Raw genomic sequence first — 25,531 nt, 5'->3', positions numbered from 1 at the left:
CAGGCTGAGAGCCCCTTTCCGGGCCGTGGTCTGTCCCTGTTGTACAGTCACCACCAGCCGAGCAGCTTTACACACGGCCCTTCACTGTCTCACCGCCGTGTAGGCTGCGCAGCCCCTGTCCTCCCGGGGCCAGAACCAGGCGTGGGCAGGTCTCTGCTCCTCACGGGGCTCTGGGGGCACCCACTGCCCAGCCCGTCTGCTTGGTTGTCTGAATGCAGATTCCTGCGGAGTAGGACTGAGGTCCCGTTTCCTTGCTGGCTGTCAGCTGGAGCCCCCCTGAGCTCCTAGAGGACGACTTGGGCCCTGGAACGTGGCCCCCGCAGCACCGACCCCCCACCCATGGAACCTCTCGGACCTCCTGCCCCTCATCTCTCCTGCTGCAGCATCTCCTACTCCAGCCGGAGAAACTGCTCTGCTTCCCGGTTTCCAGAGGTGATGGGCCGGCCCACTAACTCAGAGTCTGTCTCCCTGTCCAAGGTCCTGAACCGCAATGCAGCACCCAAGTCTCTGTGTGTAAGGACACTGCCCACAGGCTCCACGGACTGGCCTAGACGTCCTCTGATTGTGCTGGAAGCATCGAGGATCGAGGAGGGAGTACTTTGGGGAGAGTGACAGCGAGCTGGGAGCTAAAAGGAACGGGGGTACCTGCAATGAGGGGGTGGGGGCTCCAATCTGATGATGGATTAGGGCAGTGATGGGCAACCTTTTGAGCTTGGTGTGTCAAACTTCGCCAAAAAACTGAGCATAACTCAGGTAGTGTGTCACTTTGAGGAAAAAACATTATTTCGCAAATGTTTCATCCTCAGGAGCAGCAAATGTTTCATCCTCGGCATGCGGCCGCCTCAGCGGCCACGTGTCATCAGAAATGGCTACGCGTGTCAGTGCTGACAGGCGTGTCATAGGTTCGCCATCACTGGATTAGGGGGTGTTAGGGAGGTGGGAGGGTCAAAGCAGCTGAGGAGCAAGGACCCCACCCACCACAGCCCCGAGGCACAAGGTCAGAGGGAGAGGAGACCCCACGGGAGGGCCTCAGAGGAAGGGCGCCCTCAGGGAGGCCCGGTCTGTCAGGGCTGCGCGTGCAGGGACCTCCTGGGGAGGGCTGCGCAAGTTTGGCTGATCCTGGGCTGAGAAGTCTGGGGGTGCAGTGTGAGGGGGCAGGAGAGAAGACAGAGGAGGGGTGTGCGGGCCTGTGGAGAGGAGCGTGCAGGGTGTTTGGGGACAGACAATCAGGGGAAAGGACAGAATGAGGTTAGTCCTGGTGGATTCAGGGCAGATGGTGGTGTGTGAGGGAGGTGGGAGGAGCAGGGGGCTGGGGCTCTCACTGGGCTCTGGCGAGGGGAATGAGGTTTGGGGTGGTTATCTTAGTTCCTGTGTGTGGAGCCTTTCTTGACCCCTGGTTATGGGGTGCAGTGCCTGGGGCAGAGGGTCTTAGCGGATGTGCATGGCCCTCTCTTACCCCCGAGGGGGACTGTGCTCACAACAGGTCATTGTGGCATCTGCTGTCGGAGATTTGACCTTGGGGCACCAGGCGTGACCCTGCCCGGGCTCCTCTCGTCCTGCTGCGGGGCCAGAGGTCAGGGAGCCCAGTGCCGCCCACCCTGTGGGAGACTGTGTGCACAGGGAGATGCCGTTTCCAAAGAGGAGGATTTATTTCCAAGCCTGAGTGAAGTCACAGTAATAGGGGGCGGGAGAAAGTGTCTACTCTTCAGTTCCCCGCGGTGCTGCCATGAGGGCTTGCCGGGAGGGCTGGGACCCTGAGCGGAAAGGGCTCCTGAGTGCCGCTCTGCTGCAAACGAACGGCGTTGCAGGATGACACAGTCGATGTCACTGGAATTTCACAACACTAGGGAATTGCTGCTATCTTCTTCACTCTAATAATAATAGTGTTCGCCCTGACCGGTGTGGCTCAGTGGATAGAGCGTCGACCTGTGGACTCAAGGGTCCTGGGTTCGATTCCAGTCAAGGGCATGTACCTTGGTTGCAGGCTCGATCCCCAGTAGGGGGTGTGCAGGAGGCAGCTGATTGATGTTTCTCTCTCATCGATGTTTCTAACTCTCTATCCCTCTCCTTTCCCCTCTGTAAAAAATCAATAAAATATATATTTTTTAAAATAATAGTGTTTGAAGAAAAAAGGTTATTTTTCAAGAGACAAATACTGAAATGTGTAGGGGTAAGGATCATGATGTTGGCAGGCAATTTTCAAATATTTTAGCCAAGATTATAGAAATCTTATATAATAAAGACCTAATATGCTAAGTGCCTAGTCGTCTGTTCAACCAAAGGGTAATATGCTAATGATATGCTAAGGCTGCTCAACTACTCGCTATGATGTGCACTGACCACCAGGGGGCAGACACTCCAACCGGTAGGTTAGCTTGCTGCTGGGGTCCAGCCTATCGGACTGAGTGAGATGGGCTGGACACACCCTGGAGCCCTCCCAAAGCGGTTCCTCCAGAGCTGGCCAACCTCCCACGTCCCTCCCCAGCCCCGATCATGCTCTGGTGGGGTCCCTCGGCCTGGCCTGCGCCCTCTCGCAATCCGGGACCCCTCGGAGATGTTGGAAAGCCAGTTTTGGCACAATCCCACAGGCCAGACTGAGGGACCCCAGTGGTGCATGAATTTGTGCACTGGACCTCTAATAATTACATAAAGAAAATATGGCAAAATATTAAAATGATTAAACCTGGGTGACCATTGTGCTCTTCTTTCAAACTTTAAGTATCTTTGAAATTTTTCACAATAATTTGGAGAAAAATTTTTAAATAATAATGCATAATGACATGGGAAACATTCACAACATAATGTTCAATGAAAAGTAAGCTTTAATTATGCATGTGTGTGTGTGTCTGAATATGTGTCAGTGTATGAGAATGTTAGTGTGTGTCAGAATGTGTATTAGTGTGAGCGTATGAGAACGTGTGTGTGAGAATGTCAGTGTGTGTGTATATGTGTCCCCATGGCTATGGTATCTGTATTGGTGTGTAGCAGTGCGTGTGTGAGAATGTGTGTCAGTATGTCAGTGTGTGTACATGGGTATGTCCCTGTGGGTGTAGTGTCTGTGTTGGTGGGGCAGTCTGAGGATGCCTTCACTCATTCATTCACTCAACAGATGCTTTAAAATCAACAACCAGGCCCTTTGGGGGCAATGGAAATGCAGCTGTGAAAATCAAGTCCCTGTCCTTGGCCACAAAACTTATAATCTCAAGGAGGGACCAAGAGTAAACACAGAAATATATTAAAAATGTGTTAGTAACCCAGCTGGTGTGGCTCAGTGGTTGAGTGTCAACCTATGAACCAGGTCACGGTTTGATTCCCAATCAGGGCACATGCCTGGGTTGTGGGCTCAATCCACAGTAGGGAGCATGCAGTAGGCAGCCGATCAATGATTCTCATCACTGATGTTTCTATCTCTCCCTCTCCCTTCCTCTCTCTGAAATCAATACAAACTTTTTTTAAGTGGTAACCACAGTGCTGAGACCTCCCAAAGGCAAACCCCACAACATTATATGCAACAGGGACAGGACAGGCCATGCTGAGCCCGCAAGAGGAAGGAAAATTAAGGGGGAATTAAGACTAGAGCCAGAGCACAGTGGAAAAGATGGCGGCGGAGGTGAACGGCTGATCTGCTGCCTCGCATGGCAGTTTTGGAAAAACAACTAAAAGATGGACTGGTGAGCGCGGCGACTCCTGCTCGCGTCTCCCCAGACCGGGCGGCGGCTCCTCTCAGCCAGCACCGCAGCCGGGGCCATGAGCTCGTGGGCGCCGCGGCAGCTGCTGTGGCGGCGGCCGCGGACTCGGCGCAGCGGCTCTCGGTGAAGGAAGAGACCATCTTTCTGCGAGACGGGCCCACCCGCGTCACCGACCTGGCCCAGCTCCCCACTGAGATCCTCGGGGCCCCGGAGACCGCCAACACCGACTTAGAGGATTCTTAAGACTTCCTGTCTTACACTCAAGTCCTCTAGCCATTTTGAGAGAGGAGGACCAAGAAGGCAGCAAAGTCAAACAAAGGAACTTCGCGCACAGCAATTTCAAAGTTAAACAAAGGAACTTCGCCGCGCACAGAGCGTCTGCCACCCAGAACCACAGGAGAGCTGGCTGAATGGTGGATTTACAGCTAAGAGAGAAGAGGAAAGAGCGAACTCTGGAGGAGCTGAGGTGCGGAGGCGCGTGGGTCGGGGGAAGGGACTTGTGGCTTTTGCTCCAACCCTAGGGGAGATTAGCTCCCCAGACGCCTGCGGGAAGAGGCTGGACTCTCGGCCTTCCTGTCGGAGAGTGGGAGTGACTTCCTTGTGGAGGTGCGCCCAGCAATCAGTGTTTGCTGCGCTGGAGTGCGGAATGAGGGGGCTTGGAAACGTGGAAAACAGAAAAAGCAGACTTGCAGCCAGTGCGGTTCGCCTCGCCATGGCCTGGTGGAGCCCTGAGGCCCCGCCCCGCCCTGAGACCCGCCCCGCCCTGGGACCTGCCCCGCTCGTTTTGCAGGTCCGCCCCGCACGTCTTGCAGGCCCACCTGGGCTCCAAGCAACAGCTTTTGCATGTGGGTGGCCTGCCCTATGGCAGCTTGACCAGATAAACTGCGGTTCTAGTCGGACTGCTCTAGGGACGCTCAGACAGGAGGAGGAAACTGCAGTTTTTGCCGTAAGTCCTGCTGAGTGGTCTCAGGTAGTAGCTGACCTACACACCATTGGAGACCCAGAAACGAGGGCATCTAGTGGTCGGTGTGAGATGACACCAGATTTCAACCACTCGCATAAAGGACACATTCCAGAGGCAGAATCAATGAGCGCCAAAGCCTTGCTGCACCAAGACCCGGCCCATAAATCTGTCTCCTACACAGCAACTCTTCCTTTATAGACACAGAGGATCTGCACGGCCAATTGGCCTGGAGGACAATTCCTCCCAGCGACACCAACAACAATCAAGACTTAACTATACAAAGGAAGACCAAGATGGAGGCATAGGGCGGAAGCCTGATTGCTGCCTACCACAACAATTTTGAGTCTACGACGGGAGAGCGGAGCAGACACCATCCAGAACCACCGGAGGGCTGACTGAGCAGATGCTCTACAACTAGAATAAAAGAGAGGGGTACTCGGGATGATGCTGATGCCGGTGACCCAAAGATCACACTTTAAGAACTACGGCTCAGACGACACAGTGGCGGCCTGGAACGTGCCCGGCGCAGTTCCCCCGGCGGTCTCCGGCTGAGGGGAAGGTCCCACTCGCTGCCGAGCACGGACAGACGAGCCCCTGGGAGACATGGGGTGGGAGACTCCGCGCTTGCTGACCTCCGAGTCCTTCAAGAATCTCAACGCCCCGGAAGCGGCCAGGTGCGCACGCTCGGTGACTGGCCACCGCTGCAGACCCAAGGGCCGACGCAGCCACCCCGGACCAGCCCGCTGCCGCGCACCGGGCACACCGGAGCTTCGCCGAGCCCGCCGCCCAACGAGTTCTGCGGCGGCTGCCCTGGAGCTCTGAGAAAATGGCCGAAGGAATTACTGAGATGGAATTGACCAACAGGAAATGGGATCAAGAAGACGAAACCCCGCTGGGTCCCGGATCCGGGTGAAGCTGCGCGCCCCTGGGTCCGGGTGAGGCTGGGAACTGGGTCAGGGTGAGTCTGGGTCCCGGGTCCGGGCGAGGCCGCGGGCCCCTGGATCCGGGTGAGCCTGGGCCCCGGGTCCGGGCGAGGCCGCGGGCCCCTGGATCCGGGTGAGCCTGGGCCCCGGGTCCGGGCGAGGCCGCGGGCCCCTGGATCCGGGTGAGCCGGGGCCCCGGGTCCGGGCGAGGCCGCGGGCCCCTGGATCCGGGTGAGCCGGGGCCCCGGGTCCGGGCGAGGCCGCGGGCCCCTGGATCCGGGTGAGCCGGGGCCCCGGGTCCGGGCGAGGCCGCGGGCCCCTGGATCCGGGTGAGCCGGGGCCCCGGGTCCGGGCGAGGCCGCGGGCCCCTGGATCCGGGTGAGCCGGGGCCCCGGGTCCGGGCGAGGCCGCGGGCCCCTGGATCCGGGTGAGCCGGGGCCCCGGGTCCGGGCGAGGCCGCGGGCCCCTGGATCCGGGTGAGCCTGGGTCCCGGGTCCGGGCGAGGCCGCGGGCCCCTGGATCCGGGTGAGCCTGGGTCCCGGGTCCGGGTGAAGCCGTGCCCCCCCTGGGTCCGGCCGAGACCAAACCAGAGGGAGTCGGACCTGCATTATCACCATTTGTCCACCATCCAGAGCTGAGGGGTCAGTGCCGACATGTACTCATAAGGAACTGGTGGACATTGATATTGGGTCTCAAAAGAACTGTTGGTCCAGAAAGAAACTCACTACAGACTGATTTTTTGCCTGTCAGCATAACTATTATTGCCCGTCGCACATTCAATTCTTATAAGTACATCTCTAGTGACACATGATTTCGCTCATCTAGGGGAAATGATGAACAACATGGACTGATGAACAAGAACAGAACCAGAAACAAGGAGGCACCGATCGGACTATCGGGCCTCAGAGGGAGGATAGGGGAGGGTGGGGGGAGAAGGGAGAGATCAACCAAAGGTCTTGTGTGCATGCATAAGAGCCTAACCAATGGTTAAGTTCAACAGGGGGTTGGGGCATCCATGGGGAGGGGTGTGGGATGGGAATGGGGGGATGAGGACAAATATGTGACACCTTAATCAATAAAGAAATTAAAAAAAAAAAAAAGACTAGAGCCAGGCCAATGGGTAGTCTTCAAGCCAAGTAGACCTGGGTCTGAACCCTCCAGCTGTGGGGCCTGGAGCACAGACACCTGCCGGATGCATGAGTGCTGAATGAAACCCTCCAAGCCAGCTTCCTCGGCAAAACCAGACATAGTGGAACCTGTTCTCCAACGTAATTCGTTCCGGAAGGCTGTTCAAGAAGCGATCTGTTTGAAAATCATTTCCTTTAGAAATAATGTAAAATGAATTCATTCCAGACCCCCAAATGATTCCATGTTAATCTTTCTTATGTACAGTGCATGCCAAATGTGCTGTCTAATCTATAAACAACACTTCTCTTCTTTTTTAAAAAAATATATATATATTTCATTGATTCTTTACAGAGAGGAAGGGAGAGGGATAGAGAGCTAGAAACATCGATGAGAGAGAAACATCGATCAGCTGCCTCTGGCACACTCCCCACTGGGTATGCGCCCGCAACCAAGGCATATGCCCTTGACCGGAATCAAACCTGGGACCCCCGAGTCCGCAGGCCAACGCTCTATCCACTGAGCCAAACCAGTCAGGGCCAAACACTTCTCTTCTTAAATGTACCGATCCACCCCTATACAAGCCTCAAGAGTCATTTTCAGCACTTGCTCCAGGGTGTCTTTCCACTCAGCCTGGGGCATTTTCACTTGCTGTCACCAGCTAACCAAACCGCCTATGATGTTTCTTTCACATGTTAGCAACATTAGCACTCTTGATGGCCTCTTTGTTTTAAAATTGTGCTAATCATCCATTTTGCCAGCAATAAACGCAAAAAAAAAATATATATATATATATATTTATATATTTATAAATTTATATATATATAAATATATATTTATATATATATAAAAAAATATATATATATATAAATATATAAATATATATATATATATATAAATATATATATATAAATATATAAATATATATATATATATATATATATATATATTCACAGCACAATGTCCTGAGATGTTAGCGCAGTAAACTGACTCACACTGGTGTATTTTCTGTGGCCTGAGATTTTTGTCATGCGGACATCCTATATAATAAAAGCCTAGGTGGCGTTGCCCGACACCTTCACACGTCGTCACAATATGGCCACCACAAGAGGGCAGTTTTGGGAGATCAGGCCGGCAGGGGAGGCCAATTGGGGGCCTTTGGGCCGGCAGGGGAGGGCAGTTGGGGGGCGATCAGGCCAGCAGGGGAGCAGTTAGGCATCAATTGGGCTGGCAGCGGAGCAGTTAGGGGGTGATCAGGCTGGCAGGCAGGTGAGCGATTAGGAGCAAGCAGTCCCAGGTTGAGTCGGACATCCCCCAAGGGGTCCCAGATTGGAGAGGGTGCAGGCTGGGCTGAGGGACACCTCCCCCCACTCCCACCCCCATGCACGAATCCCAAGCACCAGGCCTCTAGTATCAGTATAAAAGGGTTGTCAGGTTGAAAACCGAAGGGGAGACAGAGAACTGAGGTTGGACAGTGCTTCCTTCCTTAGGGAATGGAGAGGAACAAGAAGCCAGAGCTAAGGAAACGGGCTGGGCACGTGCTCTAACGCCAGCTCTGCCTAGGCTGGCAGTATCTCCACATCAGGAACAGGAGTCTCTCTAGGGCCAGGCTGGGAGGGAGGTGAGTGCAGGGGCAGGGCCAGGCACTGAAGCAAGACGAAGGCCAAGGCCCGCCCGGCAGAAGCCAGTTCTGGTGGCAGTTGGCAGCTGACAGCTCCCTGCCTCGCCCGCCATGGTCCTGCCCTGGCTCTGGTGTTGCAGCCGTCGCCTCCTCCTGCCTTCCAGGCCGCTGGCCCCTGGCGGCTCGCAGAGATGCTGCTCCCAGAGCCCCAAGACAAGCACAAAGGAGCAGGCCAGCTCCGCCGGCAGTGGGAAGATGAGGGCCGCCACCCCGGTAAGTGGCACCAAGAGGGAGAGTAGGTGTGAGGGGAGATTTGTGCTGGGGGGGGGGGGGGTCCCCCAATCTCATCCTGTACCACAGGCCTAGAGCAGATACCAACCCAGACCCCTGGAGTCTGTTGCCTAGTTCCAATTCTCGGCTTCCCAGTGTTCCCCACCCCCACCCCTCCAGACCTCAGGGCTTACTCCCTGCTGGCAGTCCACTGTCCTTGAGCAGACATTTCCCCTCATTAAGTTAATGATTTCTGGGGGATGGGGGAAGGGGCAGGCAGTCCTTACAGCCCCTGAGCCAGTGATCTCTATCTGCCCTAGCCCCTGCTTCCCAAAAGGCCTATGCCCAAGACAGGAAGCTACCCTTAAAGGAATGGTGTCAAAAACTGGAGGCAGAATTCTGACACCAACAGCCTCAGCCTCCAGCCTCCAGCCTCCAGCCCCCTGCCCCCTGCCGTGGCTGATGCTCCCTCCCCACCCCTCCCCCAGGGTCCTGGGCTCCCTGCTGAGCTAGCCCAGGCAGAGGAGCTGCTGGAGCAGCAGCTGGAGCTGGCCCAGGCCCTGCAGGAAGGGCAGGAGGGGGCCTGGGAGGCCCAGGCCCTGGTGCTCAAGACCCAGAAGCTGAAGGAGCAGATGAGGAGACTCCGCGAGAGCCTGGGCGGAGGAACCTAGGCTGCTCTGGTGCCCACCGCACCTCCGACGTGGGCAACACCGCACGCCACCTGCCCCGAGACGTCAGAGACACGGCAGCCTCTCAGCCACCAAGAAACACAGAAGACGCCTCCAGAGGGCCAGGCTGCAAGCAGCGGGAACCGGACCGCCGCAGTCTCCCTGGCCCACAGCAATAACCTAGAACCACCTCACCCAAAGCCAATAAAAGGAGCACTTAGACACCACAGACGCATGTTTTTTGTTTTGTTAAAAAAAGTTCTCACAAATAAGGAAGCGGGGACTTAGAAGTGGTGATGCAAAAGAGGGAAGGCCGGGGTGGGGCTGGGCTGTCAGGGGTAGGGGCCGTAGTGTCTCCTTCACCCCCACGCCTGGTGTCATCTCCTGAAGAGGGACAGACGGCACATTCCGGAACAGGCGCTGTGTCCTCTATCGTGTCTGTTCAACTGAAAAGAAGATGTGGCGGTTAGAATAAGACACGAGAGCCCGGCTGGTGTGGCTCAGTGGTTGAGCATAGACATGAACCAGGAGGTCACGGTTCGATTTCCAGTCAGGGCAATGGGATTGCAGGATCGATCCCCAGTGTGGGGGGTGCAGGAGGCAGCCGATGAATGATTCTCTCTTATCACTGATGTTTCTCTCTCTCTCTCTCTCTCTCTCTCTCTCTCCCTTCCTCTCTGAAATCAATATTTATTTAAAAAAAGAAAAGGAAAAGAGTAAGACACGAGAGCGAAAAGGCGAGGCTGGCAGAACACATGCTCATGCATGCAGATGCCTGTGCAGAGTCTGGTCTAAAGAGCAGACTTGGGGGAGTGAAGAGATCCCAAGTGGACGTGAACTAAACATCCCAACAGGGTGTCGAGCTCAGGGGGCTGAGCTAGTCAGGTGCCCATTATGTACCAGGGCAGTGGTTCTCAACCTTCCTACTGCCTCGACCCTTTTACTACATACAGTTCCTCATGTTGTGGTGACCCCCAACCATAAAATTATTTTCGTTGCTACTTCATAACTGTAATTTTGCTACTGTTATGAATCGTAATGTAAATAGCTGTGTTTTCTGATGGTCTTAGGCGACCCTGCTAGCGGTTGAGAACCGCTGCTGTAGAGCCTAAGACCATCGTGGCATTAGAAAAGGTTGAGAACCACTGTACTAGGGGCTTTACCCACATAATGGGATTTAAGTCAAACACAGTAAGGAACAAGGAGAATTTCACGAGGTGGGGCAGTTCATGTGATCAATACTCACTGTAGGAGGAGATGTCTATCTCATCAGGCAGCTCACTAATATTGACCTCAAAACGATCCTGCACATCATTGAGGATCTTGGCATCATTCTCATCTGACACAAACGTGATGGCCAAACCCTTGGTACCAAACCGGCCTGCTCTGGCCACCTGGAAGGAGACAGAAGGTAGGACAGGAAGACCCAGAAGACAACACCCAAAAGGAGGGAAGATGTATGCTATGAAGACACAGAAAATGAGGGGCGGGCGAGGTCACTGACCGGCCCGTGGGTGCGGGGCTTACCCGATGCAGGTAGGTGTCCGAGTCCTCAGGCATGTCGTAATTAAAGGCAATGTTCACCCTCTCGATGTCCATGCCTCGGCCAAACAGGTTGGTAGCCACAAGAATTCGTCGTTGAAAATCTTTAAATTGCTGATACCGAGAAAGCCTTTGTGAGAAAGGAAATTAGAAAATGATGCGTCCTTTCTCTCAAGTCTCTTCCTCCCAAGAACACAAAGTATCTTCCCCATCTCCAACTCGCCTCTCCTCCTGGGGCATCCCGCGGTGGATGGCGATGGCGGGGAAGTTCTGCTCCACCAGGAGCTGGGCCAGAGCGATGCAGCGCTGCACAGACTTCACGAAGATCACCACCTGTGTGTGTGTGTGTGTGTGTGTGTGTGTGTGTGTGATGTGGGTCCATACACGTGTGGGGTTATATGAAAAAGGAATTTTCAGTAATTACTCTTCTAAAGGAATTCCTCAGTCCCTATCATATGTTTCCTCTTCTGCTCTAAATGTAACCTTACCCCAAGTCTAGATAAATTTTATTGCAAATAAACTAAGTAATAGCCCTAGCTGGTTTGGCTCAGTGGATAGAGCATAGGCCTGTGGGCTGAAGGGTCTTGGGTTCGATCCTGGTCAAGGGCACATGCCTGGGTTGCAGACTCGATCCCCAGTGTGGGGTGTGCATGAGGCAGCCAATCAATGATTCTCTCTCATCATTGATTTCTCTCTCCCCCTCTCCGAAATAAAAACACACACATACAAATCCTACATTAATAGGTAAAGTGATGAAACACATCTCCTCAGTAAATAGTACATGAAAAACAAATTTAAAAACCTAAACAGATGATCAAGACATTTCAGAGCCATTACAACCTTATTAAAACCCTTTAAGGATTTTATTTTGAGGTCTGCTTTTATTTACTGAGTACCTGTCTGTGCCAGCAACGGAACAGAACAGCAGCTCCCACCTTGCTCATGCTCAGCTCTAAGACATTTATACTCTACTTTAAAAGAATTTCATGCCCAGCCAGCGTGGCTCAGTGGTTGAGCATTGACCTATGAACCAAGAGGTCATGGTTTGATTCCCCGTCAGGGCACATGCCCAGGTTGCGGGCTCAATCCTCAGTATTGGGGGTGCAGGAGACAGCCCATCCATGATTCTCTCTCATCAGTGATGTTTCTCTCTCTCCCTTCATCTCTGAAATCAATAAAAATATATTTAAAAAAATTTTTTTCACTTAAGCCCTGGCCTGGAAGCTCAGTCGGTTGGAGCGTTGTCCAGTACACCAAAAGGAAAGTTGTGTTTGATTCCCAGAGTACATAGGTAGGTTACAGGTCCGATCCCTGGTTGCAGTGCACAAAGCGAGGCAACAAATTGATGTCTCTCTCTCTCTAAAGTTTACAAAAATATCCTCAGGTAAAGATTTAAAGAAAAAGATTTCCCTTGAGACTGTCTCCTCCATCCTCTCCCATCACCTACGTGGTGTCCTCTACAACAGGGGGCCGAACACACAGCTCTGCTACAGTTGGAGACGTGCTCATCCTCCCACTGGGCCTGGAACAACTGACCTGGTTGAACTCAAGGACATCCAGAAGGTCAAAGAGCTTCCGGTTCTTCTCGTTGTCCTTCAGTTTCACGTAGTACTGCTGCAACCCATGCAGCGTCAGCTTCGTCTCATCATCCACGAAGATCTCCATTGGCTGAGGGGGAGGGGGAGGTGGGGTGGGGAACGGGAGGAGGGCAGAGTGGGGGGGTTAAACCTGGGGGGGTGGAGGAAGTTGATCTCCAATACACCCCATGGGGGGAATGGGGAGAAGAAAAGACTGAAAACTTCACCCCACTCCCAAAAGCATGCCCATTTTCACATGGTCTCTTCCACCTTGGACCTAATTTCCTTCCTATCAATGGAGTTCTAAGAATGTCCACTGAAAACTGTCAGAGGAAGGAAGTTGCAGGGAGGGAAAGGAGCAGAGAAACCACCCCATGGCAAGATGCCATTACCTCAAATGGAGGCGGGGAAAGAACGTCAGTAGAAGATTCTCAAAGGGAAACAGGATTCAAACACCTGGGAAAGCATGGGAAATACTGCCTGGACGTCAGAATAACTCCATCCAGCAAGTCTAAGAATGCGGGGAGGAGGACTGCTCCCTGAGTGCTCTCTCCACTGGGAGTCACACCCTCGTAAAGAGGCTGGGAACCCCTCCCTCGATGGACACGACCGACATGCCACGGAAGGAGAAGCAAAAACGATTCAAAACGAGAAACAACTTGCCCTCAACCACAAGGGCATGGCTCTAGCTGACACTGGTCCTGAGCTAAGACTCCAGCCGTCGGCAGTGTCACAGGGAAGGCATCAGTAAGTGGTGCTAAGAAATCAGAGTTGCCTGGCTCAGGGGTTGAGTGTCGACCTACAAACAGAAGGTCGTGGTTCGATTCCCGGTCAGGGCACATGCCTGGAGTTGCAGGCTCAATCCCCATACAGCTGGTCAATGATTCTCTCTCATCATTAATGTTTCTATCTCTCTTTCTCTCTGAAATCAATAAAGTATTTTTTAAAAGAAATTCAGAGCTGCAGATATGCACTTATGTTTTTACCCTTGAAGGGGAGGAAGGTAGCATCAAAAAAGACAAATTACATTTTTTAATAAAATAAAAAAATTTTAAAGATAGAAATTGAGACAAAAGCCAACTCCAGAGCCCACATTTCCTAGCACCTTCACCACCTGGGGAGCATAGTTAACTGGAGACCCAGGGGACAGGCTGTGTCACACGAGACAGCCAGAAGCCGGGCGCAGAGGCAGGCTTTCCAAAAAGGCCTGTGGCCTCCAAAGCTCACGGCAGCCCAAGTCCAGCTACAGACAAGGAGCTGGGAGGAGCAGAGCCAGAGGCAAAGGACACTCCGCTGCTTACACGGGGCGCCTGGCCCAATCCTAGCCCACGGGGTCACAGCAAGTGGGCGCTTCCCTTTCCCTGCCCCCTCTCCCGAGCACTACACAGAAGGGGGAAGCTACCACCCCGTCAGGACACTCCGCCCACCCCACACATATGGTGGAAACAAGGAGCACGGCACGCCTTGGTTCAGGAAAAAAACCGGGAACAGAAAAAGAGGCTGGTTTGGTCCTCATCTTCCTGGTCAGGTTTCCCCGCGGCCTCCGCTGCCGCCATCCGCGCCGGTGCCGTCTGAATCCCCGCTGCGCCAGTGCTTCTCTCTGCTGCTGCTCATGGCTCATCAACCGAGGTTCCACGTGGGTGCGAGGAGGTTCGGGTGGGAAGGCGTAGGGGATCGGGGACTGAGGTGCCAAAGGCCCCCACCCCTGGAGGTGGGGAGGGAGCGGATTCATTTGTGCTGTTTGCTCTTCGTTTGCACATGCCTTGCCATCTGTCTGTCCCTCTCTTGCTCTCCTGCCACCGGGAGGTTACGAGTTTTGGGGAGCAGAAGGCTCCAGTTGTATGCTCGATGCCACCTTGAGGGTGCGTGGCTGTAGGGGACGTGTAGGAGACGATGGGTGGGTGGTAGGGCAGATAACCCTGCCCTCCCCCAAAAGGGAGAAGAGGTTCAAAAATGCTGTGATTTAAAAAAAAAAGTCGAACACTACCCGCTCTCACGTTAACCCGACCAAGTCTTCCGGAATGTCCCTGGCACCCGCGCAGACCCTAACGCTAGCTGTCTCTGCCTCTGTGGTCTCTTCAAGGAGTCATCACTCCCAGATGGGCTCGTGCCCTTCTTGGTGCTTGAAGGACAGGGAGTCTGGAGGGAGCGGGCCCGCAGGGGAGGAGGCAGTGGGCGGGAGTGGAGGGAGAGAAGGGAGAAGGTATTTACGTCTTGCATGAACTTGCGGCAGACGGGGCGGATCTCTTTGCTCAAGGTGGCACTGAACATCATGACCTGCTTCTCGTGGGGGGTCATGCGAAAAATTTCCTGGACATCCCGACGCATGTCTACGAGGAAAGGGAAAAAGCAGCATGTGTCACAAAGACCTCCCAATGAGGTCGAGACCATTGGAAACGGGCAAGCAGAGTCCATTCGAGGCAAGATTTGCCTCAGGTCTCTCTCTACTCTATTTCCTCTCACCCTCACGAAATTACATCCATAGTAATAATACAATACGTTTAAAAAAGCAATGAATTTGGAATCAAGATTTGGGATCAGAATCCAGTTGTGTGTTTGTTTTAAACAGGCAAGAAATATGAGGAAGCCCCAAAGCCTACAACTAAACAGGGAGAGAGCCCGCCACGAGGCCCCAAGAATAAGCCCTTTGAAAACACTTTACAAGCCCCTTCGCCCTCCCCTCCCCAAGCCCCGGCTCCCTCCAAGTACGGCACACCTGGGCATTCCAGCTGTCAGCCTGCTCCCTGCTTCCTCTGGGTCACTTTCCTACCAGCCAGGGAACATGACATCCCTACCTGGAGCCCACCTCATAGCTTGCCATCTAGAACAGCCAAAGATCATTTGGAATGGCTGACCCCTAAGGCTACATCCACCCCTATTCTCTCCTTCACCAAATGTGAGTTCTTACAGAATATTTTCTGTGACCCCACTTAGCACACTAGAATACCAAGCCACACAAACGCCCAGCAACACCCTCCACATTAACCCTGTAACTTAAGTCTACAGATCTATTCAGCTAGAAAGTCTCAGGATATATGCTGTGCGAGGATGTCAGAGGGTAGACCATCCCCCCTACAGTTTGGCATCTCCCCTAAGACATCCCGTAGAGGGATCTGTAAAGGAAAGGGTGATGTGACGGAGGTCACTGCCAGCGAAGTCCTTCCTCTCGAAGATAAAGAAACACCCAGCACAGAATGGAAGAACAGAACGCCCTTCTCCCCGAGTGTTGGAGACCGGGTGTAAGCTGACACACCCGAAGGGACCGGCAAGGCTGTCCTCTACCCACAGTTTTCCCAGGCCTGTTGGGATGGCGGTTATCAGTAGAATGAGAGCAACCTTTCATGGCTTACCAAGAAGTCTGTAACTATTTACTGAGATTTGCTGTACTGAGAATCTGCCTGATTTGCTGTACCGTGAATTTGTCCTTCTGCTCTGTCTCTCCCTTAGCGTAAGAGGAACAAAGAATACATTCCTCTTGACAGACCTCCTATTCAGTGTTTGTGTATAAAAGGCATTACGCAGTTAATAAACTCGCTGCAGTCTCTCAATGACCTGTAGTCCGCCCGATCCCGCTCTCCTGTCTGTCTGTCTTTTCTCAATTCCCACCTCCCTACCTCAGCCCGGTTCAACCTGTCAGGCTGGCCCTGGCACCTGAGCACGACAGCTGCTTAAAGAGCGCGATCAAGACCAACCAAGGGAGCCAGCGCCCTCGTGAGGGTGGCAAATGAAGGGTCGTCCTGCACGACAGTGCTCCTGTATCAACCAAACAGCACTTGTTCCAAAGGCCCAGTCCCAGCACTGCCACTCACCGAGTTGTTCAAGCATCTTATCACATTCATCCAAGATAAAGTGTTTAATGTGTTTGAGGTTGAGGCTCTTATTTCGAGCTAAGGCTAGGATGCGGCCAGGGGTCCCCACGACGATATGCGGGCAGTTCTTCTTCAGCACCTCTTCATCCTTCTTGATAGACAGACCTCCAAAAAACACTGCCACCTGCCAGCGGGGAGAGAGTGTCTCACAATGAAACACTGATTCCAGTCTCTCCACAGCCCCCGTTCTTCCAGCTCCATCTAAGCCACTTCTGGACCATTTCAGAGCTAAAAGGAACACTAAGGGCCATCCAGCCTAAAATTACTATATCCCCAACCCTGAGGGAGAAGCCAGTGGCTTGCCTGAGGCTACAGGGCTGACCTGAGCAGTCAGCACAAGCCTCCAGCCCCGCCGCCTTACCCTAACCACTTTCTTCCCAGGACTCTGAGATCAGGCTTTGCTCTAAGAACGAGAGCAGCAGGAATCACCAGGTCAAGGATCACCACAAAGCTCAGGGAATACCAAGTTTTCCTAACTCAACCCGGATTTTTAAACTCCTTTGTACAAGCCCTATGTAATTACTGATTCAGGCGAACCATATTATACTCCATATTAAAACCATTAGGGGAATGGTTGTTGAGGATCTGGGACTTAGTACAATATAACACCAAAAACTGCTTTCTAGTTTCAAGAGGGGAAGATCAATCAAGGAATCAGGCTATCATAACCCTCGTCCTACAGTAAATCTAAAATCACTAAATGTGGGACACCAGGTTTACAACAAAACAGGAGGTGCACAGGATACCCATGAAGAATTCTTGCCAAAAAATCTGTTCACAGGAAGTACTGGGAGGAAAGTACAAGCTAACTACCACAAAGGAGTAACGAGACAAGCCCTGGCAGAGTGGCTCAGTTGGTTGGAGCATCGTTCTATACACCAAAAAGGTTGCAGGCTCGATTACAGTCAGGGCCAGGGCACCTACAGGAGACAACCGATGGCTGTCTCCCTCACATCAATGTTTCTCTCTCCCCCGCCCCTCCTCTCTCTCAAAAAAATAAAAACAAAAACATCAATGAAAAACATACCCTCGGGTAAGGATTTAAGAGAGTTAACCAGAGGAACCCAGAGGTAGGGCATTCTGTAGAACGGGCCCAGCCTCTTCAAGTCACTGTAGCATAATTTTGGGCAAAAGAAAGTGTCATGACAATTTGTATCTGATCTGGACACCAAGAATATAGGCACAAAGGTGATGAGTTGGACCTATACACCTAGTCAAATGGCTAGGAGGAAGTGCAGTCCACAGAGCTCAACGATAAATGTTTCCATAGTTTTAACAATGGAAACTGGTTCCTGGTTTCCAAGTTTTAGAATCAACCCAGACAAAACTGCTTGGAGAAAGGACAGAAGTCAATGCTATTGACACAGACAGTGTAAAAACAGAGGTAAACATAATGTGGACGCCTACATATATACAGCATTCAGAACATACTTAGAGAATTAGAATTAATGTTTCAAAACAACAATGTAAATGAGCTGAGTGAAAAAGGCCTATAAATTGGTCAGTTGAGGAAACAGTGCCTAACACTTCATTTTACAAAACCAGCAGCATTTTCAGATGGTAACAGTGACTCGCTTCCGGAAGCAGGGCCAGAGGGAGAACACAACCCTTCACTGTGAGGCCGTGGGCGTTCGGAGGCCCTCTCACCAGGCAGCTACCAGCAGCACCACACTTAAGCTGTTAACCTTATTTCTAAATCATAGTAACAGGGTTGCAGGCTCTATCCCTGGTACAGGGCATGTAAGAGGCAGCTGATCAATGTTTCATCCTCACATCCATGTTTCTCTCTCTAAAAAAGTCAATTAAAAACGTGTATAACAGGAAAAACTATAACAATCTGAACAAAAGTATTCCTTTTTGTCTGTTTCGTGTTTTGTTTTTGTTGATTTCTAAGAGAGGAAGGGAGATAGGAAGATTAATGAGACAGAATCGTTCACCAGCTGCCTCCTATACACCCCCTACTGGGGATCCAGCCTGCAACCCCGACCAGGAATCAAACTGTGACCTCCACAGGTCAATGCTCAACCACTGGGCCACAACCGGCAGGGTTGTGTTTTGTTTTTGAAATAAAGCTTTGGTTAGTAAAGCCATAACCTGGAGGCAGTTTTCATTTTCAACCATAAAGAGTTACAGACTTTAAGCTTCACTCAGTATGTTATTAGTACTGATACAATTTTAAAAATAATTCTTTATTGTTGAAAGTATTACATATGTCCCCCTCCCCCCCCCCACTGACCCCCTCCAGCCCGCCCCCACCCCAGGATTTCAGCACCCTATTGTCTGCCCCTTCCCCCCGAGATTCCGCACTCTCTTCCAGGCTTCCATGGCTCTGGATCCACTCCATTCATCAGTTTATTTTGTTCCTTAGATTCCACATGAGTGAGATCATGTGAGACTTGTCTTTCTCTGACTTTTCACTTAGCATGATACTCCCCAGGTCCCTCCATGCTCTCACAGGGTAAGAGATACTTATTTTTCACTGCTGCATAGTATTCCATGCTATAAATGTGCCACATATTTTATCCCCTCATCTACTGATGGGCACGTGAGCTGTTCCCAGACCTTAGCTATTGCAAATTGTGCCGCTATGAACATAGGGGTGCATATATTCTTTCAGATTGGTGTTTCGGGTTTCTTAGGATATATTCCTAGAAGTGGGATCACTGGGTAAATGGCAGTTTCACATTTAATTTTTTGAGGAAAATATACTATTCTTCACACCATCCTAACCAGGAAGATTGGAGGTTATAAACATCAAGGTTATACCATGGAGAACTTAAGCCAACTTTGTTATGGCTCCCAGAAATTTTTAATTTTCTGCCACTTTTAAATAATTCTCAAAATTCACATCACACTAGAGCCATTTTGGAGTTCCAGCATTCTCTTGCCATACACCCCCAAATTCTCAAACTGTTACCCAAAGCACGCTGAAACGATTCAAAGTGTCAGCTTAAGAAAGCAGTAAGCAAAAGGGTGGTCTGCGGAAACTTCCTCCACAGTCCAACCACCCAGTCTCGTGATACACAAGCATCTTTACACACTATGTTTAAAAATAAGACAGGAGGAACCCAGCTGGTGGTGTTTCAGTGACTGAAACTGACCCATGAACCAGGAGGTCACAGTTCAATTCATTAGGGCACATGCCTGGGTTGAGAGCTCAATCCCCAGTACGGAGTATGCAGGTGGCAGCCGATCAATGATTCTCTCTCCCCCTCTCCCTTCCTCTCTGAAATCAATAAAAATAAGTTTGCAGGAACTAACTATTAGATGTAATTGAGGTTCACGTACGGTATTGGAATTTAACATCTGTGGGACATGAAGACTGATGGTCTGTAAGTCCCAAATGCCTCCAACTATCCACACCCTCATTCTCCCCGTCTCTTTACCCTGGCTTACCTTGACATTGGGCATGTACTTAGAGAAGCGCTCATACTCCTTGCTGATCTGAAAAGCCAGCTCCCGGGTGTGACACATCACCAGCACAGACACCTTGGGGGTAAGTAGAAAGAAAGTCTCTCTTCACTACCCCTCTGGGGAAGTGACTATCACAAAAACATACCTGGCAGATCATAAATGACTTCAATTCTGAGATCTAAATCATTAACCCCATGACTACTACAAAATATTCCCCATTGAGATGCGGGCGGGGGGGGGGGGGGGGGGGTCGGTGAGGAATAAAAAAAAAAAATATTCCTCGTGGCCTCAAGGGCGACAGAGGTCATCTGAGCAACAAGCACCCATGGTTGTGAATACATCATGTAGCTGAGCTAAAAACACTCTGCCCCACATTCCTAACCCCAACGCCCGCCCCGACACTTTCCCCAACTGTACCTGCCCAGTAACTGGCTCCAGCTGCTGCAGTGTCGCCAGCACAAACACTGCCGTCTTTCCCATGCCCGACTTGGCCTGGCATAAGACGTCCATTCCCAGAATGGCCTGAGGGATGCACTCATGCTGAACTAAATATAGAAGAAAAAAGATAAATAGAGCTTCAATCTCCAGATAACATTTTTCACCAGCCACACCCATTTCATGCCACCAAATTCTTAAGTGGTTTTTGTCAATTTCTAGACACTTTCTAACTCTACGCTCCTTCAAATTCATCTCCAAATCAGACCCTCCTAGTCCCTTCTAGCTTTAGCTTCCTCCAGCACCAACCAAACCCCCTGCCATGCCACCCCCCCCCAACCACCCATTTGCATCTATCAACAGCCCATCTTTGGTGGCCCTGGCTGCCCTTATTTTCCTTCATCTTAAACAACCCATGGCATTTGCATGCCTGCTACAGGCCATATCTCCTGCTTAGACTGCCATCCTTTGGATCATGGAACCCTGCAACCTTGCACTAAATGAAGGACCTGGTACCTGACCCAGAAGCCAACCACCTTTAGAAGAGCCATAAAGGTGTCCGGAGACCAGAGTTGGCCTGGCCCGAGAGAGAACTAAAAGTGCAACCAACTCCTCTCTGGATATTTAAAATTACAAGTTAAAGTGACAAAATTCAAAGCTAGAAGGGGAAAAACCAGTCACAAAAATGAACAGCAGACCTGTAAGTTGCTTTTGTTTGATGCTATCCTGTCCTATATAATAAAAGGCCAATATACAAATTGACCAAATGGCGAAACAACCAGTTGCTTTGGGGTGCACTGACCACCAGAGGGAACGCAGCTCAGCCCGAAGCCGGGCTCAGGGCTGGCAGGCACAGCAGCGGTGGCCTTTCCAGCCCCCACAGCAATCGGACGTCCCCTGTGGGCTCTGGGACTGCTAGAGGGCGCAGGCCCGGCTGAGGGACCCCCTCCCCACCCAGTGCACGAATTTCATGCACCATGAATAAAAGACAACCGATATAAACCTCTTCTAGTGCTAAAACAGTTTCTGGGACTCCTGGGACTTCCTTACTTCCTGGTCTATCCTAAATGCAGGTCTGTATCACTGAGGGACCAGGAACACATCTTTTTCAGGATCATTCAAGTGCCTTGTGAGTACTCTATGCCCAAGAGAAAATTTACCTTCTGATGGATGCTCAAAGCCACAGTCAACAATGGCCCGGAGCAACTCTGGCTTGAGCAGGAAGTCCCGAAAGCCAGAGCTATGGATGGAGACGTAGGAGCCCTTCACATCCTTCTTGGCGGGGGCCTCAGCCCCATCTCCCCCAGCTGCGGTCTCCACCTCGTCATCTTCATAGTCCAAGAGCTCGTTGTCCACATCGTTCTCCGCCATAACTGGGCCGACAGGGGGAGGAGGGAGGGTCTCTGAATGGGTTCACGCAGATTAAGTGAAAACAAAGGAGGAAAGTGGGGCTTAAGGAATAGAAGATACACTCGTTTCTGACAGAAGAGCTAGGAAAAAAAACAAAAACGGGAAAAAAAGGACATCAGTCATGAGCAGAGCCTTCGCCACTTCTTTTCCATCCCCACGCCCTTCCCACTTTCCCTAAACTATGAAACCTTTACCTGGGTGAAACAGTAACAAAGAAACACGAAACACAAAGGCAAGAGTACTAGGGGCTGGGAAAAGGGTTCCAGGGGAGGTGGTCAGGTCACAGACTCCAGCAAGACTAGGATCTGATGGTGGGAGAGCAGCTTAGGAACTCGTCCCTAACAGCGAGGAAAACGAACAGGTGAGGAAAGCAGACGCCAGGAGTGGAGACGGAGCGAAGGGGGGCAGTCCCGAAACCCTGCACGGAAGACCCGCGCTCCCTGGCCTCCAGCTGTCAAGCCCCCGCGCGGCAGCCATCAGTCCAGGGTGATAGATGAAGGTCATCACTGCGCAGAGCGCTCACCTCTCAACATGAAAACATCATGTGGCTGCCGCTCACCCCACAGCCCACCAGCCTCCCCCTCGGCAACCCCACCTGCGGCTTAGAACTCCGTGGGATCAGCCAATGGCGGGGGTGGCTCCGCCGAAAGCAATGTCCACCTCTCCATCACACAGTGCGTCCGAGGCAGAGAGGACGGCCTCGGCTGCAGGAGCCTTTAGCGCGCGCCTCCACCCCCGCGGCGCCACTCCGCAGCTGAGAGTCCGAAAACACACATCTCCCGAAAGCGCTGGCAAAGCGCTCCCAATAAACGTGGGCCAGTCGAGGTAGGAAGTCCAACGAGGCCCAGAAGCGGGCTCCCCCGAGTCCCACGCCGGCCGAGAGGACCCAGAAACGAGGGGAGCCCCGCCCAGCACCGCCTCTCCCCGTCGCTAGGGCCTTTAGGGAACGAGGCCGCCGGAGGAGCGGAGAGCTAAGGGGACACAATGGCGCGAGGCCACCATCTTGGATTGAGCCTTTTTAGCTCCCCAGGAGCTCTTTGCTCTCGAAAGGGATGCAAGTGATGGAAATAACGACCCAACGAGGCCCCAGCGACCAGGCCATCGCCTGCGGAAGGGGTATCAGGACTCCATACGGTAGGATGGCTGCAGGGAGACGCAGATGGAAATGGATGGTACCGAAGGCCAAATCTTACCTGAGCAAGGCGAACGCGTATGGCGGCAGCAACAGCGACGAAGGAGGCAATCTGCCTTCACTTCCGGTTCCCAGTTTCCCTCCACCCCGGCCTCCCGCCTTCGCGGCTGCTAGCGTCAGGCTCCAGGCACCGGAAGAAGGACCTTCCGTGGTTCTGTAGTTCCGGGGGCCCTGGGGTTGCCTTTAGAAGCTGCCTGTCTGAAGTTTTTTAAAAAGCCGCTTCTAACTCCTTCGCTATTGCCCGTAACGAAAGACATAGAGGAAACTAGCATCCCCTCCCACTAGCATCCCCTTTCTCTTGTCCCACTTTTCTCCACGCCCCTCGCTTCCTCGCTTAGGTTCTTGCCGCGCAGGTCTTCTCTCTGGGCACCCCTCTGCGGCGAGCGAGGCTGGCGAGGCTGCGGGTTCCCACGGGGTCCTCGGCCCGGTAGTCAAGGTGACCTGGGGCGTCCGCGCTGGAGATAGGCAGCCGTGGGGACCGCGGCCTGACATTTGCCCAAAAGCAGTGTTGGCCCATACAGCACATGTCCCAAGGGCCCTAAGCTGCGAGTGGGCAGGGGCTGCGAGTCAAGGCGTTCCGAACTCAGAGTGGGAACGGGGTCTAGATTGGGCCCCAAGTGTTAAATGACAGGGCTTGAGGGTTATGCAACATTCCCTAAGTACTGTTAATGGCGCTAGAATGTTCTTAGCCCCACCCCAATAGCCCCATTGTTCAGCCTGGATTTTTTCGTGAATGAAGCATCTGATACCCTGTCTTTGATATGCTATAGAAACCAGACTTGATGTCTGCTGCTTGACAAAAATGACAACAAACGTTTGGCCCTGTAATTGTTATTAAACAACCATTTAACAGTGAGGAGTGGAGACCATTATTCCCATTCCATTAACAAGCACAGACTGAAGAGAATAAAGCAACATGTGGGAAGTAATGCAGCTAGTAAGGTGACAGAGCCAGGATAAAAACAAACACCTCTTATTCTCTACTAGGGGCCCGGTGCATGAAATCCGTGCATGGAGGGGGGGGTGTCCCTCAGCCCAGCCTGTACCCTCTCCAATCTGGGACCCCTCGAGGGATGTCCGACTGACTGTTTAACGGGCAGTCAGACATCCCTCTCACAACCCAGGACTGCTGGCTCCCAACTGCTCGCCTGCCTGCTTTCCTGATTGCCCCTAACCGCTTCTGCCTGCCAGCCTGATTGATGCCTAACTGCTCCCCTGCCAGCCTGTTTGCCCCCAACTTCCCTCCTCTGCCGGCCCGGTCACCCATAACTGCCCTCCCCTGCAGGGTTGATCGCCTCCAACTGCCCTCCCTTGCAGGCCGGGTGCCTCCCAACTGCCCTCCCCTGCTGGCCATCTTGTGGTGGCCATCTTGTGTCCACATGGGGGCAGGATATTTGACCACATGGGGGAAGCCATATTGTGTGTTGGAGTGATGGTCAATCTGCATATTACTATTTTATTAGATTGGATAGAGGCCTGGTGCAGGAGTGGGGGCCAGCTGGTTTGCCCTGAAGGGTGTCCTGGATCAGGGTGGGGGTTCCCTTGGGGCGTGGGGCGGCCTGAGCAAGGGGCCTGTGGTGGTTTGCAGGCCGGCCACGCCCCCTGGCAACCCAAGTGGAGGCCCTGATATCTGGAATTTATTTACCTTCTACAATTGAAACTTTGTAGCCTGGGGCGGAGCCAAACCTCCTGCATGCTCCACGGCCAGCAGCCATTTCTGTTTGGGTTAATTCACCTTCTATAATTGAAACTTTGTAGCATGGAGGGGAGGCCTGGGCCTGGCCAGGGTGTGCGGAAAGCTTTGCTTTCTCTGTTGCCGCGGGCAACCCTGGCCTGGTCTCTCCAGCTCCGTGGCTGCCGCCATTCTGTTTGAATTTGTTTACTTTCTATAATTGAAACTTTGTAGCTTGAGTGGAGGCTTAGGCCTGGCAAGGGCATGCGGAAAGCTTGGCTTCCTCTGTTGCCTGGGAAACCTTGCTCTCTGTGGCTGTAGCCATCTTGGTTGGGTTTATTTGCATACTCACCCTAATTGGCTGGTGGGCGTGGCTTGGGCTGGTGGGCGTGGTTCGGGTGTCGCGAAGGTGTGGTCAATTTGCATATTACCATTTTATTAGGTAGGACTAGAGGCCCGGGGCATGAAATTCCTGCTGGGGAGGGGTGTCCCTCAGCCCATCCTGCACCCTCTGGCAGTTGGGGAGCCCTCAGGGGATAAGCTGGCAGTCTGACATCCTTAGTGCTCCTGCCATCACTGCTGCGCTCGCCAGCGGTGAACCTGGCTCAGGGCTTCTGACTGAGCAGCGCTTCCGCTATGGAAGCGCACTGACCACCAGGGAGCAGCTCTTGCATTGACCGTCTGCCCCCTGGTGGTCAGTGCACATCCTAGTGACCAGTTGTTCCACGGTTCAGTCGATTTGCATATTAGCCTTTTATTATATAGGAGGATGTATCCTGCCTCCCTGCTTAGAGTCTGGTTTAGAGGCTTGTTTTCTGTGGCCAAGAAAAATGCAGTAAGTGATCCATCCAAGGATCCCAGGATGGTGTCATAAAAGGGCTGTTTTTCCAACCCTATGTATCAATTTATTCAACAGTATTTATCTTGCGTACTCTGTCCAAAGTGCTATTCTAGGGTCTGGGGACATAGCAGTGAATGGCCCTGTCATTACAGAGTTCACCAACAGAACAGACAACACACAAACATAAATATGCCAAGTAGTAGTTCATAAACATTTTGGAACAACTGCTTCAGGGACACATGGACTTTACCTGCTCCTCATAGTTTTTGCCTCCCTCATTTGCATGTTAGAACCAACCAATCCCCAGCCAGCGATCCTT

General features: G+C 52.4%; 2 protein-coding genes across 3 annotated transcripts; one reads left to right on the top strand and one right to left on the bottom strand.

Moving 5' to 3' along the window:
• The first annotated feature begins 7,680 nt into the window (after positions 1–7,680).
• On the top strand, positions 7,681–9,376 carry MCCD1 (mitochondrial coiled-coil domain 1). Its single transcript, XM_079780803.1, has 2 exons — positions 7,681–8,595; positions 9,081–9,376. Exons 1-2 carry the CDS (start codon positions 8,434–8,436, stop codon positions 9,261–9,263), a joined length of 345 nt encoding a protein of 114 aa, XP_079636929.1. The 5' UTR covers positions 7,681–8,433; the 3' UTR covers positions 9,264–9,376.
• Positions 9,377–9,493: 117 nt separating this feature from the next.
• Positions 9,494–22,848, bottom strand: DDX39B (DExD-box helicase 39B). 2 transcript variants are annotated; one of them, XM_079780801.1, is made up of 11 exons: positions 22,701–22,848; positions 21,258–21,587; positions 20,080–20,207; positions 19,645–19,737; positions 16,189–16,372; positions 14,591–14,709; positions 12,339–12,470; positions 11,026–11,135; positions 10,788–10,932; positions 10,507–10,654; positions 9,494–9,706 (listed from the first exon to the last, which is right to left on the bottom strand). In XM_079780801.1, the coding sequence occupies exons 2-11, from the start codon at positions 21,466–21,468 to the stop codon at positions 9,690–9,692; spliced, it is 1,287 nt and encodes a 428-aa protein (XP_079636927.1). In that variant the 5' UTR covers positions 21,469–21,587; positions 22,701–22,848; the 3' UTR covers positions 9,494–9,689. The 2 variants fall into 2 exon arrangements, with proteins under 2 accessions (XP_079636927.1, XP_079636928.1); XM_079780802.1 differs by lacking the exon at positions 22,701–22,848 and adding an exon at positions 22,103–22,652.
• Positions 22,849–25,531: the final 2,683 nt, after the last annotated feature.

This window comes from Cnephaeus nilssonii, assembly GCF_951640355.1.
Source record: "Cnephaeus nilssonii genome assembly, chromosome: 9".
NCBI lineage: Eukaryota > Metazoa > Chordata > Mammalia > Chiroptera > Vespertilionidae > Cnephaeus > Cnephaeus nilssonii.
Note: the sequence above shows the minus strand (reverse complement) of the source record. Positions and strands in the feature narration are given on the sequence as shown.

Coding starts and splice junctions, on each gene's coding strand:
- MCCD1 (XM_079780803.1), top strand. CDS start 8,434: ATGGTCCTGCCCTGGCTCTGGTGTTGCAGCCGTCGCCTCCTCCTGCCT. Junction 8,596..9,080: donor AGATGAGGGCCGCCACCCCG/GTAAGTGGCACC, acceptor CCCCTCCCCCAG/GGTCCTGGGCTCCCTGCTGA.
- DDX39B (XM_079780801.1), bottom strand. CDS start 21,468: ATGGCGGAGAACGATGTGGACAACGAGCTCTTGGACTATGAAGATGAC. Junction 19,738..20,079: donor TGGAGCCAGTTACTGGGCAG/GTACAGTTGGGG, acceptor CTTACCCCCAAG/GTGTCTGTGCTGGTGATGTG. Junction 10,933..11,025: donor GGGATGCCCCAGGAGGAGAG/GCGAGTTGGAGA, acceptor TTTCTCACAAAG/GCTTTCTCGGTATCAGCAAT.